The 18,929-nt window shown below is 43.4% G+C and overlaps 1 protein-coding gene across 1 annotated transcript in view; it reads right to left on the bottom strand.

Annotated features, from left to right (window-relative positions):
• PHF12 (PHD finger protein 12) overlaps window positions 1-18,929 on the bottom strand; it is a 38,030-nt gene that overhangs the window by 17,679 nt on the left and 1,422 nt on the right. Inside the window, exon 3 of the mRNA XM_068976679.1 lies at window positions 521-593. Coding sequence (XP_068832780.1) covers window positions 521-593 — 73 coding nt within the window. The remainder of the gene's footprint in view (window positions 1-520; window positions 594-18,929) is intronic.

Here is an 18,929-nt window from a genome sequence, read left to right on the forward strand (position 1 = left end):
ATGTTCTCAAAGCCAGTACTGAATTATCAAAGCTGAGGGAAGGGGAGCTGAAGAGAGGTTAGACAACCTGGGCTCCAAGTGGGTCAAAGTGCTCTCCACCCCCCAACAGCTGGCCAAGCCTCTGGGGACCAGTGCCTTATTTGCCTCGAGGTGAGGGAATCCTTTTTCTATCAAGCTGCAGGGGTAGCCTTCTTCAGCCCCTTTCGCCATGGATACAGCTGCCACTATGTTCAGGCCAGTTATCAAGAGGTCTACAAGAAGATCAGACTACCCCTGTCACTAGTGAATGAACATGTCTCAGTAAATTAACACACCTCTTCAGCCCATTTCAGCAGCCCATGTTTGGATTTTAGGCCCTACTGGATTATGAACAGTCATCATAGGGCGTGTGAGGGTGATTCGGGGCTGGAAGAGATAAGAAGGGACGAAAACGCCTTCAGGGCCAGGCCGTTGTGGCCTCCGTTATCATCGGTCTGGATCTGGCATTTGGAGCGAAGCCTTCAGACAGCAGCATTCTTACCTTTCGGCGAACGGTGCACCGGTGGCACATCCACTCCCCAGGGGGCAACATCTCTTCGCTCAGTGGAGGGTTGCTGCGGAAAGACAAGCGCACGGCTAAGCAGCTCACCCACCAACGCCATGGCGCAATGCCGCATGGTGCTCAACTTGCATTGTGCAGTTATACATCTCTTATCCTTCAAAATGCTTACTTGGCCCCATTTAGAGTAACCTAAGGAGTGAGCATCCCTTCCCACATCTTAGAAAGAGATGCCAAACCCAGAGCTATGAACACTGGACTGACAGGGAAAGATATAATGAATTGGTCTGGAGTATTGAAGAGTCATTTCCAAACTCTGCACCATGCTAATAAAATCACGGGGAGAGAGGTTCTCCACTGCCTTTTCAAAGTCAGCCAGTGGAAGTCCACAATCTTCCACCTGCTGTTCAAAGCTGTCTGTCACAGGGTCCCCTTCCATCTTCCCAGGCCCTTTCTGGGAACTTTTCCCCCTAGTTAAACTGAAGACTTGCTATTTCTTCCTCTAAAATTCTTCCCCCTGAAAGCTATGCCTATCAAAACCCTGTTCACCCGGCAGGGCCTGCCTCAATCAGCCTATAGTAGATGAAAGATGGCTACAAATTCTCTGCTACCCTTCCACCCTGAAGCAGTCCATCTCCTTCCTCTGGAATTGCCTTGTCTTTTTCTGACCACACCTCGCAGCTTGCAGGATCCCAGTTCCCCAGCTAGGGCAGGGATTGAACCCATGCCCTCAACAGTAAAAGTGTGGAGTCCTAACCACTGGATCACTGAGGCATTCTCTCTTGTGACTTGTTCTGACCAACAGAATGCAGCAGAGGTGACAATGTAGGAACTTCCATGACTGGGTCTGAAGAGCCCTATAGATTCCATTTTTACACACTTGGACTATTCCATCTCAGAGCCTTGCTCTCATGCTGAGAGGTCACACAGAGGAGACTTCAGAAACTCCCATCAGCTCCAAGTCAACAGCCAGCACCGACTATTGCTACATCCCTGAGTCATCCTGGATCATGCCAACTCAGCTGAGCCTCCAAATAACCACAGTCCCAGATAACAGATGAACAGAAAAACCACCCTGCTGAGCCTAGTCAACATGCAAAGTTGTGAGAGAGAATAACTAGGTTCTGCTTTAAGCCACTGAGTGTTGGGGTAGTTTGCTACCAGTGATAGGTAACTGAGCACACAACTCCTCCACGCACTCTTCCCAAACTACTAAGACATCCTTCTTATGCTTTCCCTTGTGTGACAATGCTCTTACTTCTTTTATCAGAGGAATCAAGACAAGGACTGGATCTCCTTCCCTCTATCTTTACAACAGAGAGGCTGCATCAACAGTAGTCAAAGTCAATACTGAATCAAAATATAGCTGTGGAGGGCTGGTCTTACTGATTCTCCAGATCACTGATTTCCATTAAGGTTTATAAGAATCATAGGAAACTTTATTAAATTCTTAGGAGGGTTACATCTATCATGTCTCTACAGCAGTGGTTCCCAAAGTGTGGTCTCCAGACAAGCAGCATCAGCACCATCTGGGAACTTACTAAAAATAAAGCTTCTGTCCAAAAAGATACATGCTCCCCAATGTTCACACCAGTGCTATCTACCATAACCAAGATATAGAAGCAACCTAAATGTTCATCAACAGATGAATGTGTAAGGAAGATATGGTATACATAAACAATGGAATATTACTCAGCCATAAAAAATAAACACCGCTTGCAGCTCAGTGAAGTCAGAGAATGACAAATCGTCATTTATCACTTATGTGTGGAATCTAAAAAATGACACAAATAACTTACTTAGAAAAAATACTTGCATAGCAAATTTATGGTTACCAAAGGGGACAGCAGTGGAGGAGGGTAGGGTGGGGGGAAGATAAATTAAGATTTTGTGATTAACATACATACACTGCTAAATATAAAGTAGGTAAACAGCAAGGACCTACTATATAGTGACGGGAACTATACTCAGTATCTTGCAATAACCTACAACGAAAAAGAACCTGTGTGTGTGTATGTATGTATAACTGAATCACTTTGCATACACTTGAAACACGACACTGTAAATTAACTATAATTCAATTAAAAAATTAAAAAGAAACACAAATTCTGAGCCCTTACTCCAGGTCTACTGAATTAGAAATTCTGAGACAGCCTCAGCAATGTGTGTTTAACAAGCTCTCCGGGTGATTCTGCTCAACACCCAAGTTTGAAAACCACTGCTATACAGAATAAGGTTACATTTTTGCTTAAGAAATTCCTACATTTGGCTCCTGGGATTCACCAACTTAGAATGGTGTGGAGGACTTTTTTTTTTTCATAATATATGAAAAATGCCAAAAACAAATTATTTTATATATATATATAGGCTATGGATATATAAGGACTCTTCCTTAAGTCCCAGGCCTTAATGCTAGGCTGCTTTACCCTTTTACCTAAAAAGCATTTAGCTTGACAAATTTTCCTAGCTCCTGCTTTGTCAACACATCCCTGGAGCCCTAAGCATACATGTCAGGATGTCCACCGAGCCCTCACAGCTCATTGCTTCCTATTCAGTTTCCCTGGTGGAATCTCAGGAGGATCCTTACCAGGAAGCAGAAAAAAGGAGGCACACTGGCCTACTGAGACAGGCCTTCGAGCCCTAGAGGATCACACGTGAATGTCGCCTGTAAAGTCTCCCCTAGTTCTCTCCAACGTATTTCCTCACAGGCCATATCCAAACTAATGAAATGCATGTGTGTAATTTGCAAAGGCCTACAGACTCTGCTATGCTTCAGCAGCTGTCATATTAAAATTAACCCTGAAAGGGCTGTCATTTCTGATTCTGTTTTTCATCATTTCTTTTCATCTGCCTACTGGCTTTGTGATTTGTATCAAGATAACCTACACCAAACATGTAAAGCAGGCAAGGGTGAGGCAAGGTGGCAGTGGCTTAGATTTTTTTACCAAGATGTGAATGCCCCCCTGGATGCTCTTCCTGCCTTCCTCAATCTATGTCTAACCCTGCTGGCAAAATAATTCTGCCACAATTCTGATCATGCCAGTCTCCTAAGTAAAAGCCCTTCCATATCGCCCTCCAACCAAAAGGATAAAGTTCAAGCTCCTCAGTACTGCAGGCCAGGAACCTGCCCCTTCCCCAGCTCCATTAGTCTGGTGGCTCCCTACACAGCCCACACTGTTTCTCAACCCTGTGTCTCTCTCTGCTCATGCCAGAGCTGCTACCCACAACCACAAAAGCTGAGCCTCCCTCCAATCCTTCATCTGAACTCCTTATCTTCTGGAGCTCAAGTCAGGCATCATCTCCAGGAAGTCTCCTGACAGCCCACGATCCTTTATGGCCCTTCTGGGCCACACTATATACTGAACTCTCAAGGACCCGAATCCCGCTCTCGGCCTCAGTTACCTTTGTATTGCCATACTCTGCATAATGTCTGGCACTCAGCAGGTACACAATAAAGCTTTAAAGAACTGGGGAACACAAAATGAATGGGCTTCTAAGAGGGAATGTAACTGCCCTCTGGCCAAAGTCAGGAGATGAGATGAGGCAATGTGGTTGGGTAGATACTTATTTTGGTAGTTAAATCACACATGAAATTACTTATGTTTTCTGTCACAAAACAATAAAAAGATATCAGAATCAAAGTCCATACCTGCAAGCCTAAACTTCATACAGAAACATCCTACTTAAATCCTCTTTAAACAATTTGATTTACCTTTCTTAACACACGGGTAAAATGCTTAAAATCCATACTAAGCAGCTCTCAAAAGTAGTTCCTGGTTGGCTTCTAAAGGATCACTTTTAGAGATATCATGCTTAAGAACATTTCTCAGAATCCTAGATTATGGCCATGGGCTCCTCTTGTCTGCCCTGAAGTGTGGGATGAGGGCTGCGAGTTTAGGGAGTCGTGCAGGAAAGTCAGAGCATTGTCTCCAGGATGAATACAGACATTTAAAAAAGTGAGGCTTTGCTGCTTTCTTAGAGACAGAACATGCATCTTGAAATAAATTTGAAAATATGGTCTCTTGAGAGAAGGCAGTAATATCTGAATAGGATGAATAGGGAAGGAAGGTCTATGTTTCTCGAAAATGACCATCACAGTTGTGGCTGGAAAACAGGAATCACCCACCAAGCTTTCTCATGATGATGATTCTTTCCTCTTTGCTTTGAGCAATTCCTTTCAAGCTATTTGGAAGGCAGTTTTTATAAAAAGCTTTTTTTTTGGCCGTGCCACATGTCATGTAGGATCTTTAGCTCCCTGACCAGGGGCTGAATAAGCGCCCTCTGTGGAATCTTAACCACTGGACAGCCAGGGAAGTCCTTAGAATGCGGTTTTTCAACTCAGACATCTAGACAAAGATTCATGAAATGGCTCAAGGAAAGAGGCTGCCACTGAGGTAAGGTAATGGGCTTAGAAACTAGTGCTGAAGATGCTGTTTTGCAAGCAGACTAGTTTTGTTCTATATCAGAAACAGTGCCAACAGAGAGGATTCCAGGGAGGAGATTCTGCAGCCTCGGGGTCGCTCACACACACATCCTAGGACTCCCCTGCCTCATCCACCCATCTTAAAGCTCCTTCCCTCATTAGAACAGTGTTTTCACAAGTTAAGCATGCAACTTCGAAACAATTATATGCATGCCAGAGTCTTTAAATCATAATACGCCTGTCAAGAAGAACATGGTTCCATCCCAGCTTCCTCTCAATCCTGTATATCAATGAAGACAGGGCACTGAAGGCCATCCTCTACAGAAGGAAATGATTAAAAGTTAAAGTCAGGTAATGCTGAAATTATCAAAGTTTCTGCTGCTCAGCAGTAAAAACCATAAAAACACTACCGTGAGCCAGTGCCGCTTGTAAAGACATCAATGTGCTTCCTAATCACTATGCTTAGAAACAGCAGAGTGAGAATCTCATTTTACATCTGCTGTATTACGGTTCACAAAGTGTTTTCACAGATGCTCTCATTTGATCTTCACCATCAAACTGAAAATTCTTACTCCCATCATACAGGTATCTCCAAACTGATTTATCTAAGGCTATAGAGTCAGAAAGCAGCAGAATGAGAACCAAAATCAGCTTCCTGGTTCTTCCAAATCTTGGGCCCAATCTGTTTTTAAAGAACCTTTGCGAGTTCTCTTATTTTTGGGGAAATCATGGTAATTTCCTCAACCACAAGGTCAAACATTTCCCTCTCCATTAGTCTTCATTTATTGAGTTCCCACTGCTTCCTAACCAATGCCGCACTGGAGGTACCATGCTGGAGGAAGGACACAAAGCAAACCAGTTATGACCTACCCCGTCAAGAAACTCAGCCTCTAGGGAGAGAAGACCAGTCATTCACCTACTCAAGTATTTACTGGACACCATGTTATGCTCCCCAGGCAGTGCAGTGATAAAGAATCCACCTGCCAATGCAGGAGACACAGGAGACACACGTTCCATCCCTGGGTGGGGAAGATCCCCTGGAGGAGGAAATGGTAACCCACTCCAGTATTCTTGCCTGGGAAATTCCAAGGACAGAGGAGCCTGGTGGGCTACATACAGTTCATGGGGTTGCAAAGAGTTGGACATGACTGAACTCTCTCACTACCCGCCCCCCGCTTATGCTAAGCAATGTACTAAGTGGCAAGACTTCAGAAACGGTCCTCGCTCTCAAGGATCACAGTTGAGAGGCAACGTGAAAAGGACAGATGGTATCGAGACCACAAACAATCAACTACAAACTGCTTCTTGGCATACAGACCTATGTAAGACTCAACTATTCATGGATCCCAGACAACCCAGAGCCTCAGCAGTTTGGTCTTTTGTACCTGCAGGTGACAGTGGCCCCTCCCTGATTCTTTCTACACCTCAACAACTGCTATCCAGCAAATGGTAATTAAGCCAGTGAGCTTCTAGAGGTGACGAAGTTAAGGATCTTGAGGTGTTCATGAGGAGACTAGTCTTATTTATTTTTTTAATTTTACTTTTCGGCCATGGCGGGGATCATGTGGGATCTTAGTTTCCTGACCAGGGATCGAACTCATGCCCCTTGAAATGGGAGCACAGAGTCTTAACCACTGGACTGCCTGGGAAGTCCTGAGACTATAGTTTTAGAAGAAGAAGGTGTATTTCGGTATTGCGATGACATACCTGATAAAGGAAGGTTCTGGGAGTGGAGACGTTTCCCTGCAAACAGAGACTGAAGTCCACCAAACATACAGTGGTCCACCAACCACTTTTAGGTTCCTTCTGAGAACTAAGTCCTGGGAAGAAAGGTGAGCCCTGGAAAAGTGTTCTGTACATGAGCTGGCTTGTCTTGGAAAACTGGTAGCTCTTTAGACCACAGGCCAAGGATCTTTATTCTATTTTCTGGCTTCAAAGAATATGGCCAGCAGGGCTAGAAGACAGGCCCCTTCTCCCCAGGACAGAAGGGTGTCCTGGGGGCATGGCGCTCTTACAGAATATCTTTCCATCTTCACGGCTATGGATGTTTCCTTCCAGATCATTTGTTAAAAAGCAATTACTGCAATTACTGGCCAGAGAGCGACTGTTCACTGCTCCTCAACTTGCTATTTATTTTAACCACTACCTGATCTTGAAGACACTGTAAGCTATAAAATACTTCACAACAATGGAGCTTTAAATCTTCAGAGATTGTACAACTGAAGGATATGCATCTCACAGAGTAGCTCTCTGTGAGGCCTGAGAGGGCCTATAAACTGTTAACAGTAACATCTGCACACAAACCAATTAAAAAGCTGGTCAAAGGGGCTTCCCTGGCAGTCTAGTGGTTAAGAATCCGCCATGCAATGCAGGGGGCACCAGTTTGATCCCTGGTCCGGGAAAACTAAGCCTGTGTGCTACAACTGCTGAATCCCACGTGCCTGGAGCCCGGGCTCTGCAACAAGAAAAGCTACCACAGTGAGAAGCCTGTGCACTGCAACTAGAGGAAGCCCATGGGCAACAACGAAGACCCAACACAGCCAAAAATTAAAAAAAAAAAGAAAAGCTTCTCAAAGACATTAATTACTTCAAGCGAAAACTCCTAAACCTCTGCTGCGGGACTCTAGCATCTGAACTCCCACAAACAAATCAAATGATGTGCCTCTGTTGCTGAAGAGGGTGTCTAGATTGGTCTATTGAGAAAACCACAGACATACACCCCTCAGCTAACTGTTATGCCTGCGCTGGGTCAAAGATTCCAAGCCCAGAGCCAGATGATCCCAACTTACAGCTAAAGGATGGAAGAAGCCCGGTTTTAATTTAGAATGTCTCTCTCATTCACTAATGAGGCTGCAGCTCACCACTGCAGGTGGAAGACGTTGGTAGTTGTCATGGTTCTTGGCTCTCTAATTAAGAGGATCTATTTCAAGTCATATACCAGTGCGGTTGATCCCAGTCTAACCTCACTCATCTCCCTCGCCTATTAATACATGTGAACCTGCCCAACATTAACATTTACTTCAGATTTAGTCGCTACCAGCGGGACCTGTTGCTCCATAGCTCTGTGCTAATTATCCATCCAGCACAAGCAGTTTTTCAATATAGAACTGGAAGGGAGAGGGGGAGGGGATCGAGAGAACAAAGGGAGGAGGGGAGAGGTGAAGGGAGACAGGGAAGCAGAAACACTGCCTTTTATTTCAGAGATCTCTTTTTTGCATCACAACATGCATTTAAAAATGGTATAGGGCTCTGGACTTTTTTTTTTTAATATGTTGTTTCTGATGTATGGCTTGCAAATGTCCATCCAGCTAAGTGACACTGACATTTTAAAACTTGAACCAAAGGCAGTCGGAGAGACATGAAAATATCACCTAACCAAATTAAAAGCTTTGGTGTATGTCTTAAGACAAAAGGAAGCAGGTGGACGAAGAAATACTTAAAGAACACACTCCATTTTCTCTCCTTGGACTGACAAAATATTCTATGTAATACACATAGGAACACTGTTCAAACAGCCTTTCTGTACACAATACACCAACAGCCTTCCACTCGGTTCTCTTCTAAAAGAGGTCAGTCAAATGAACTGGTTAGGGTCCCTCCTGTCAGAACCCATCATTCTCTAAGAATCAGAAGCTCTCCAGCCCCACAAATGGTCATTTCAGTTGAAATAAAATATTAGACTAAGAAAGATTTCACCGCCTGCAGCCCCCTTCCCCATCATCTGTATGTCCCCTCCCCTTTTTGGGGTGGTGGGGGGGGGTGTTCAGCCAGCAAACAATAGCACTGAGCGGTTCTGATTTTTAATTTCACAGTTCACGGGTCTCATCCATCCACGTGAGGTCCACTACCAGATAAAAATCCTGCATTTATATTTAACGGCATTGTGCAAGACCGACTGCTGAAGACAATACATGCTCAGAACAGGCCTCTTCTCTCTGACCGGCCCTGCTGCTCTTGGCCAGCTCAGGAGATGTGTCGGCACTAGTCAAAGCGGGATCGCTGACAGGACCATAGCCGTGTCTCAGCCTCCCAGCAGCCATCTTGATCTACAAAGGCATCTACCCGCATAGAAAACAAGCCTTTTATAAACTGAAATCAGTCTCTGTCCTGGAAAACCTAAGAGGTGACGGTTCAAGTTTAATTTAAAAACATCTGTTTAAATTAAAAGCTGTATTAATCATTCCTCAATTTACTAGTCTGTGTTTTGAAGGAACAAAACTTAATGAAATTTAAATGTCAGAAGAAATAGTAAGCTTCCCCTGGACACTTGTGTGGGCATTAGCTTTTCCCTTCGCAGATGGCCTACCTTTCAAAGGCAGGAAAGATGGCCACACTGAAAGATACTGAAGAGATGAAGTGGAGAGAAAGTTCATGGGGTCCCTGAACCTTAATTTCTTCCTCTCCTTTATCCCAGCTACTGACTCAAATACAGCTAATGCCACAAAGTACATAAAAAGTACACGCACTGCTGGTTTTTTCATGCAGAGCCTCAGTGGCTGTGTTAACAAGGAGGCCAATGCAGTGCCAGACCATTACAAACGCCCCATTGAGAAACTTAGCTAGTTGCGTCACTTCCACAGGCATATAATCCTTTCAAACTAGCTGACTGTGCCCCCCAATTTTATTGCCTTCTATGTAGAGCTTCACTGGCCATCCTCCCAGTGAAGGACACCTGGAGAAGAGGATTACAAGTAGTGCAGGGCAAGGAGGAGGTGGGGCAGACCACCGACAGTTATACCAGGTGTTTGCCTCTGCTAAATTCTCTACAAGCCGAGCCCCGGTGCCACAAGACCTGATCACTGGTGTGGCTGTTCTTGCAATCCTGGCTTCTCTACAATGGAAAATGAGCTGGCTGCAAACATTTAAAAATGGGCTTCATTCATTCACCTAATGATGGATGCTGGAGTCCACTTGTTTTAGAAAAAAGTCGATATTCTGGCCTCAACAGTCACTTTTTAATAGTCTCAGGGAACATTCTATGGGAAAGTAAAACAATTTAACTGTGTATTCCATAAAAGTCTCCGAGGTATGGAAAACTGGGTACTGTTTTGTGGTCAAATTTCAGTGGATGACCAAGAGTAAGGAAATAGCCAGACCACATTCTTCTTGTGAACACAGCTCAGGGAATCTGCAACAGTTCACATCTTACAGATACCGGGCCTAAAATTCTATAAAGGTTGGGAAAACTGAAAACAGTGTAACATCTTAGATGTAGGGAGACCAACTATTTGAAATCCAGCTAAATGTGGAGAGCAGGTTTCTACCCATGGCCCAGCTGCTCTTCCCCAGGAAGGATTTCTGCTTCATTTACTCTCCTCTGACAGGGTCTTCTTCAAAAAAAAAAAAAAAAAAAAAAAAAAGGGAAGGAGGAGGCATAAAGCTACCATTTGGGCCGAAACAGCACGGGACTTATTCCCCTCTTCTTTGACTCTGCCGCTCGCCCCTCCCCCAGTTTCACTCAGAAACCTCAAAGCTCCCCACCCTGCCTGGCTGAAGTAATCTCCTGGGCATGCTGTCAGACTGTGCTGTCGTGGTTTGATGCCACAGCTAAGTGCTGACTTGGGCTTCTGAAGCCTTCCAGTTATACCCCTGGTGACCTATTTCGGAGCTAAACACACTTGTCAGAGACGGCGCCATGATTCTTCCTTTCTGCCCACTGTTCTCTCAGATGGTCCCCAACCAAAGAACAATCACCCTGAAGGCCTGAAAGTGTGGACACAAATGCTAAGACTTGTGGAAAGCTTGCATGCAGCAAGCATACAGGCCCTGGACAGGAGTTCTTTCCTGTGACTTAAATAACCAGCAGCCATTTTTGTTACTTCAATGCCACAAACTGCAGCCCAAAGTCAAAGATGTCTGATATCATGGAGTCAGGTGTCAGAATTACCTTGAGTTAGATGACTGTCATCTCTGCCAGGCAAAACTGAGGGGACTACCAAGGAGGGATAAAGCAAAACACAGATAATAAAGCAAAACAATGTCAATATCAGCATCAATAAAGGTCAAAATTAGTGACAGAATTCTCCCTACATTTAAGATGGTCTTTCATAAAAATGGTAAGCAAGGTCAAGGAAAGTTAAATATGGCCAACCCAGGTAGAGGACTATGAAATATTACAGGTTTAGACACATTTAATGAGATTCACGTAGTAAAATATTCACAATGTATTTTGACCAATAACTGATGATTGTTCATGGAGAAAGTTCACCGTGGAGTTTCTCCCTAGTGTTTTCAGAGCTTCGTTAAAACCAGGAATCAGGAGAACTCTGACAGTTAGTGAACATGGGAATTAAAAAGCTCCCAGCTCATCGCAGGAGCCCATGGCTGGTAGAAAGAACAGGAGCAGCTCCACACTGCCCAAATTTGTAATGCAGGGACTTTTCTAAACTCACTCAAAGTTCCATGCAGTTCATTAGCTTTTCTGCTCTGTTCTTTGCACAAATGCAGACAGGGGAACAAATACCCAGCATCCTTCTGAGGATCACAGCTGGATAAAAGCCTGTAAAATGTATTGGCGCTGCCTCGAATTTAACCTTGCTAGCAATTCTGAGGTACCCCCATTCCTGCCTGGCCTGGAGGTACAGTGATGTCTTTGGCCTATGGATAAATTCAAATCCCACAGAATCCTCTCCTGTTTTGTGCTGCGCTGTATTCAGACGTGTCCAGCTCTTTGCGACCCCATGGACTGCAGCCCTCCAGGCTCCTCTGTGCATGGGACTTCCCAGGAGAGAATACTGGAGTGGGTTGCCATTTTCTTCTCTAGCCGATCTTCCCCACCCCAGGCTCAAACCTCCATCTCTTGCATCTCCTGCACTGGCAGGTGGATCCTTTACCACTGAGCCACCTGGGAAGGCCCCTCTCCTGCTCACTTGAGTTTATTTCAAAAATAGCCTTATACAAGCCCAAAGCAGTGAGAAAGACCAACGTTAGGTTCAGGCATTAACACTCTATACCCCGTAACTAAGGCTTTTGTCCTTTCAAGACCGGGAAACATTTCCTGGGAGATACCCTGGATAATTTGTCAGAAAATAGGAGAAGGGCAAAGATTAAACACCCAAGCTACTAATACATAGGAAAGCAAACGTAATTAGGGAGAAAGGAACGGTCACCGTGTTTGTGTTAACAAAGGTACTATCTGCTTCGAAGAACCCAGACATCATTTCTGTTACCCAACCAGTGTTTATCTTTGCACCTCTTTCATTTGTGACACCACTAAGTATTATGCAACAGTGAGCAGAGGAGATGGGTCAGTCTCCGGTTTTTAACTAGTTTAGTGAGCACTGAGTATAGGATTGCAAAAGGGAAAGGAGTGTAGTTCTTTGAACGAATGAGTCAAGTTTTTCATTACTTAGAAAATATCATCCATCTGCAAGGTATACCTGGAATTTGCTTATTGTGAATTCAACAAGAGCTGTGTGTAACGGCCAAGCCCCCTTTCACTGATGGGTCAAATCAACGATTTCTCCTTTTATCAGTGTCCAATACATCCCTCAGTGTCTTTTGCCTCCCATACAAAACTTCATCTTTAGAAAAAAGAACAAAAAAGACAAAAAAAAAAAAAGATTTCATCTTTATTCTTATTTGTTGAGACTAGATTTAGGAAAAAAAAATTAAGGCTTAAAGGATGAGGAATTTGATATCTGGAAATGGCAGGCAGAAAAAGGAGTCACCCTCTTATTCTTCTTAACTGTTCTCGAGTCATGGGAAAGGCAGTCAGCTAGCGACCTGTGCATGCGGCCTGGGCACAGTGACAAATCCGCAACACCAAAGTGCCTTTCTAAAATTTGGTCTAGGACTTGCACTGAATACAATGTCCTCCTCTTGCAGGAAACTGGCAGAGGGACAGCTGTACTCCTGTCCTGTCCCTTGGGAGGCTAGCATTATGCAGAGGTGCTCTCAGAAGTGTCACTCACTGAATGGCAATGCAGCTGGCCCATGCTGTACTTCCTAGGGGCTTTAAGTCAAAGGAAGAGCAGTGGAGGGGGGAAGACAAACTCCCCCTCCCCCTGCTCTAATTACTTAAAACTCTGGCACTTTAAAACTAGAATGCATTTCCAGGAGCCTGTGCTGCATTATCACAGTAAATGCCATCATAACCTCAACCAAAATTTTCTACCAGGTTGGCCTGCCTAGCTACACACCCAAGGAATTGCTGTTTATGCATTGGGGGTGGGACACAAAAGCTCAGAGATGGATTTTAAAACTCTTACCCAGAACCCAAAACAAACAACAATCAACTTCATCTATGTACTCTTGTGCTAGCAACTTGTAGAAGAAAAAATATACCCGTTTCTGTTAAGAAGCAGGACACCTGCATTTCTAGGGTACAAAAAAAACACACCCCTCCTGGTTTCTTTTATAACCTACATAAAACCTTCAAGCAAACAGTCTCTGCATGCTGTCCCCCTGTTTACTGCTATCTGGCTTAGATATAAAGATACATATAAACGGGTGTGGAGTTCACTGCAAGGTTCGAACCAACTTTTTGTTCTTGTTAACTGGGATCAAAAAGCTCACTAATTCGTCTATAGTTATGTCCACCCCAAGGCTGTTACCTATCAAACTGAGGTGATTAAAACCTTCCTCCTTAAAGCAGGGCCCTCCATGTATGAGAAGTGCCTGTACATAGAAACTTTCTATTGTGGCTGGTGGGAGACAGGTGGCAGATTTTTTTTATACATCCTCCATGGTAACTTCTAGCTTTACTTTTTTGATAAGAGTGGTCACCCAGAAAAGCTAAAATAGCAACATACCAAATCATTATAAAGTTCCCTCTACTGAGACACATCATCCTGAGTTCATGAAGAAAAATCCTTTACTTACTGTCTCAACATAGACAACATAGGCAAAGACATTAAAGTGTGCTTAAATCAACCATCTTTTACTAGGTAAGAGTAAAAATTAAAAAATAAGAAGATAGGGGGAGTGAAAAGACAACCCATAGAATGGGAGAAAACACTTGCAAGTCATATATCTGACAAAGGACTTGTATCTAGAACACATAAAGAACTCTTACAACCCAATAATAAAAATACAAATAAAATCAGACAAAGGATCTGAATAGACATTTTTCCAAGAAAATATACAAATAATCAAAAAGCACACGAAAAGATGTTCAATACTGTCAGCCATCAGGCAAATGCAAATCTAAACCACAGTGAGATAGCATGTCATACCCATAGGATGGCTTTAATCAAGAAGACAAGTAATAGCTACCACTGAAAAGGATGTAGCGAAACGAGTGCTCACATAGTGCTGATGGCAATGCAAAATGATGCAGCCACTTGGGAACATAGTCTGCCATTTCCTCACAGGTTAAATACAAGAGTTACCATATGACCCAGTGATTTTACTCCTGGGTATATACCTAAGAGAAGTGAAAACAGATGTCCATGCGAACGCTTGCACTCAAGTATCTATAGCATGATTGTTCACAAGAACAAAAAGAAAAAATAACCCAAATAGCCATCAACTGATGGACTTCAAAAATATGGTGTGTGTGTATATACATATATAAAATACAGTACTCATACATAGAATCGTTTGCAGCCATAAAAAAGAAGGAAGCACTCACAAATCTTAGAAGGGTGAACCCCGAAAACTCACTGAGCCGTCTTGAGTACCACTTGTACTTCTACTCAAGAGCTTAATAAAAAACAGTGTTTCATGCAACACACAGTAGTGACTATCTGAATTCCTCTTCAGTTCAAATTAAATTTATTTGCCTTTATGATCTGGCTTTCAAAAAATTCTCTTGGAAACACACTTGATTAAGAATTTTAAAAAGACCAAGATGAATCTCACCTCCAAGATTAAAATGAAGGCAGTACCTAAATATGACTTTTACACATTTAAACACATTAACAAACAAACAAACATAAAAACCCCAATGCTACATAACTCATTTACAAAGGCCTCAAACAGTCCTAACGTATTAGTGGAGCCCATCTGTAAAGCACTTTGAGAGCCTTAAAGAACAGCACAAGATCGACATTTTGTGAGTAAACAACTCATCCCCAAAGTATTATCGTTATATTTTTACTTACTTTTTTTTATCCTTATATTTTTAAACAGTGTTTATCTGTTATCTTTGAACTACAGCACTCATTTCATTAGAATTGGCCCTTGAGCCCCACGTTAAGTTTACAAAACCTTTGGTAAAAATAAATGAAATAAATCTAAAAAAAAGTAAAGTTCACAAAGCATGCACATTGAAATTGAGTTAAAGTTAAATGTTAGTGGAACCTCGATGTCTGAGTGGATCATTTAAAAACACCACACATCCAGATTCCAACATAACACAGCAAATGCAAAAATAAATAAAATAAACATAAAATCAAATTAGGGTTGTTTTTTAAAGAAATCTTTTAGCTGCTCTGCACAGCATGTGGGATCTTAGTTCCCCCACCAGGGATTGAACCACATCCCCTGCAGGGGAAGCAATATTAAGCACTGGATCTCCAGGGATGTCCCAGGTTTGTTTACTGTTGAATCATTTTACTCTGAGGGGGCAGAAGGGAGGGAGTTCAGATGCTGTCATCTCTAGTTCTTCAGTGCCAGGCTTCTGAGCACTCAGAATGTCAGAAACAAAAGATTTGTAAGATAACACTAAAATAAATGTATTTTAACTCACCACTTGCTTGATACTATTCTAACGACAACAAAAGCAGAAAAATCACCCCCTTAGAAGTTCAAACAGTATATAGGTTTTCTACAAGGCAGTTTTCTACTGTGTGTGAAACCTTTCTTGTTATGACTCACTGAAAATTAAATATGCAAAACTCCAAGCTGAGCTTAGTTTTGCCTGTGCACAGAGACCTTTTTACTCTCATTCTTCGAAAACCTCGTTTTGGATCTTGCTGCCAACACCAGAGAGAGGAAAGCGGCCAACAATTCCAAATATAACATGCGGAGGCAAATGCTACAGAAATCTGTCTGACGGGAAGCGACCATGCTGAGGTCTGCGAGGGAGATGCACTTCCAACCAGGCCATTCTGGTCCCTCAGACTGTCTGCAGCAAAATGCAATCAGAAGGGACTATTTAGGCTCCAGTCAGCCTCACTCGTGATGCCCTATGGTACTCACTTTGCTGCTGAGAACAATCCCATCCATCTCAAACAGAAAGATGGGTCAGCTGCAACTAGAGCTCTAATTTTTTTTTTTTTCCAAAGGCTAATTTTTAGGGACCAGTCCATGGAGATCAGTATTTTCAGAAAGCTCAACAATTATGATAAAGGTCAGGTTCATCAGGGAACACTTGAAAACATCTCTTTCTAGTTCTCTACGGGCAAATTTAGTAATCCTTACCACCACTCTGAATAACTGATAAACCAGTTAAACTTGGATAAAATGGATTACCCTATTACTTAAACAAATGTGAAGACATCAGTTCCTCAAGTTCAATTCTTCAGTGAGTCCAGGATTCTGAGCACAGGACAATCCATTCCCTCACCCAGAAGGTTAAAAGAGAAAACCCAGAAACAGGGCTCCCGGTCTAATCGGGAAGAAAGGTTCCTCATACACAGCACTGGCCCCTGAGAAAAGACAATTAAAACAGCTTATTGGACCAGTCAATTCCTCCAGTAGGTTATCTTAGAAAAATCCCCTGTGGTTATGGCCATGTCACCAAGTCCAGCAGGTGAAGTTTGCTTAAAATCACTTCTGGAGCATTTTACTAGATCCTGTTCACCGTGAGATAAGCTGGTCAGGCACCCCAGAGACTGCAAGAGGACTTGTCTCCCGGGGCTTTGAATGGAGACCTGCAGCAGCACTGCGATTACGACCTAGAGTTTGCCAAACTCCATCTTCACTTCTGTACATTCTGTACAAGAGGAAAATCATTACTGTGCTTATGTAAATAATCCAGTCTTAGCCAGTTAAAAAGGGAAGCAAGAGAGAACAGACACACCTCCTAAACTCACTCTCACATGACACAAATAAGTGATAATGGGACAAATTACCCAGCACAATCAGGAATCAAAAATTTCTGACGCTATTAACTGCTTGACCTAACTACTCTGGTTGAAACAGTTAAAGAAATACTTCTCCTGGGCTAGAAAGAGTGTGGGGTAGGAAGCAGTAAAGTGGGATAAACCTCACTTGAAAGAAGGCTTCCTGCCTTTGTACCAGTATCTACAATGTTTTGTGATTTTTGTAACTACTCAGATACATCAATGTTACATTCAGTACTGGCATCTTCAAAGAGGGAACTGGAGATGTGAAACAAGGGCTGTCTCATTTACTAGGATTCTCAAATCTCTGATTACCAGTTTCCATTCATGGTCTAAAAAAAAAAGTAGTCAATGAAATGCACAGTCTGAATCTCAAAAAGACAGAAGGAAAAGCACCTCCCTCTCTCCTACCAGCTAAAGTAGAACTGTTAATTGTTACAACTTGACAAGACTTGGACTCATCTAGTGCAAAGATTCAAGAGTTAGGTTTTAGAGTTTAAAAGCCCAATCTCGGCAAAACAGCACACTTTCCCCCTGCCTGAGGTTTTTAATAAACAATTTCAGCTTGATTAAACAAATGATAATAAAGAGCTTACAAAAGTCTCACTCAATATGGGAATCACCCTTCTTCGTTAACATTCACTTCATTCTAGAGATAAAATATTAACCCATGTTTTAAATCAAGGAGTCTACAATTCACTCTTAGTATGTATCAAACACAACCACAACACAAACAAAAGCAATAGGGATTAACTGGTAAGCAACACAACACCACCCAGTACAAATCTCTTCTGTGCTCAACAACAGCACAGGAAGTGTGACAGGAGATGGCTTACACCTTATAGGAAGCAAAGGCTAAAAACCACAGACCCTTCCTGCTGGCCTTAGTCACTAAGCAATAAAAATTTTAAAGCATCAGCAAAGATCCCTCCAGGATAATCATTTTTGTCCCTGCAACATTACAAGCCAAGATGGGGTGCTCTCCTGGGCAAAGGAATTTTGGGAATGGTAATGGGAGCTTCCTACAAAACTTCTGACCACAGACTTAATTTGCCCAGTATCACTCATCTGTCTAATAAGTGTTCCCAAACCTGCAATTAGTACAAATACACAATAGGCACTATTTCACCAACCTAGGGGCGGAATGTGAATGGAACTGTGTAGAGAGCTTCAGGAAAACCTCACTTTATGGTATGTTTTTTTTTTTTTTAAAGAGAAGGTTAAAAATGGCAATATCAAAAACGGGTGGGAACAAATGCATCAGCCCCTCTCTTTCCCGCTCTCTCCCCAGCCATCTTCTCTCGCAAACATCTGCCTCAGTCAACTGTTGCTGAACAGAGCAAGAGCCATCCGAACAAGAATTGATCGGGGTCCTGGCGCAGATGTGGGATTTTTGAGGAAGGCCGAGGTGACTTCTCCAGGCAGGAGCTGGAGTTTACACTCTTCTTGGTCGGATTGTTCTGGGCTGAGCTGGTGAGGAGGATCAAGCAGCGGGCGACTAACCCCGGTCCCTCCCTCCCTCTACGGTCTCTCCCCTCCCCTTGCGTTCAGTAAGTGGGGGGGGAGAAAAAGTGCCCGGCTTTCCAGCTCTCCGCTCCTTAAAAACGCCCTCGCGGAGCCAGCGCACACAGAACCCCGGCAGCAAAGAATTTTGCAGAGAAGGGTTCGCCGATCCGGAGCAAAGCAGTGAAATCGGCGCCCAAGGGCAATTTTAATTGTCTAACCCGGCTCGATTTCCTAAGAGGCGGCAGCGCGGGGAGGGGAGGGAAGAGGCAGGCAGCTCCGACAGGCAACGGGGGCAAGCGGCGGGAGAGAAAGGGGACCCCAGCGGCAAGACCCCAGCTCCGGCCCCCGACGAGCTTCCGCCGAAAGGACTCCGAGGTTACCCCCACCGTTCCCCGGGAGACGTCTGCAAATCATATATGCAGCCAAAATGGCGCTGAGAATAAAAATATAATTTAAAGGCGGGTCGCCATATTGTAAACAGAGAAGCAGAGCACAGACGGACTCAGAGACA

The sequence above is a fragment of the Capricornis sumatraensis genome, chromosome 8 (genome assembly GCF_032405125.1).
Source record: "Capricornis sumatraensis isolate serow.1 chromosome 8, serow.2, whole genome shotgun sequence".
NCBI lineage: Eukaryota > Metazoa > Chordata > Mammalia > Artiodactyla > Bovidae > Capricornis > Capricornis sumatraensis.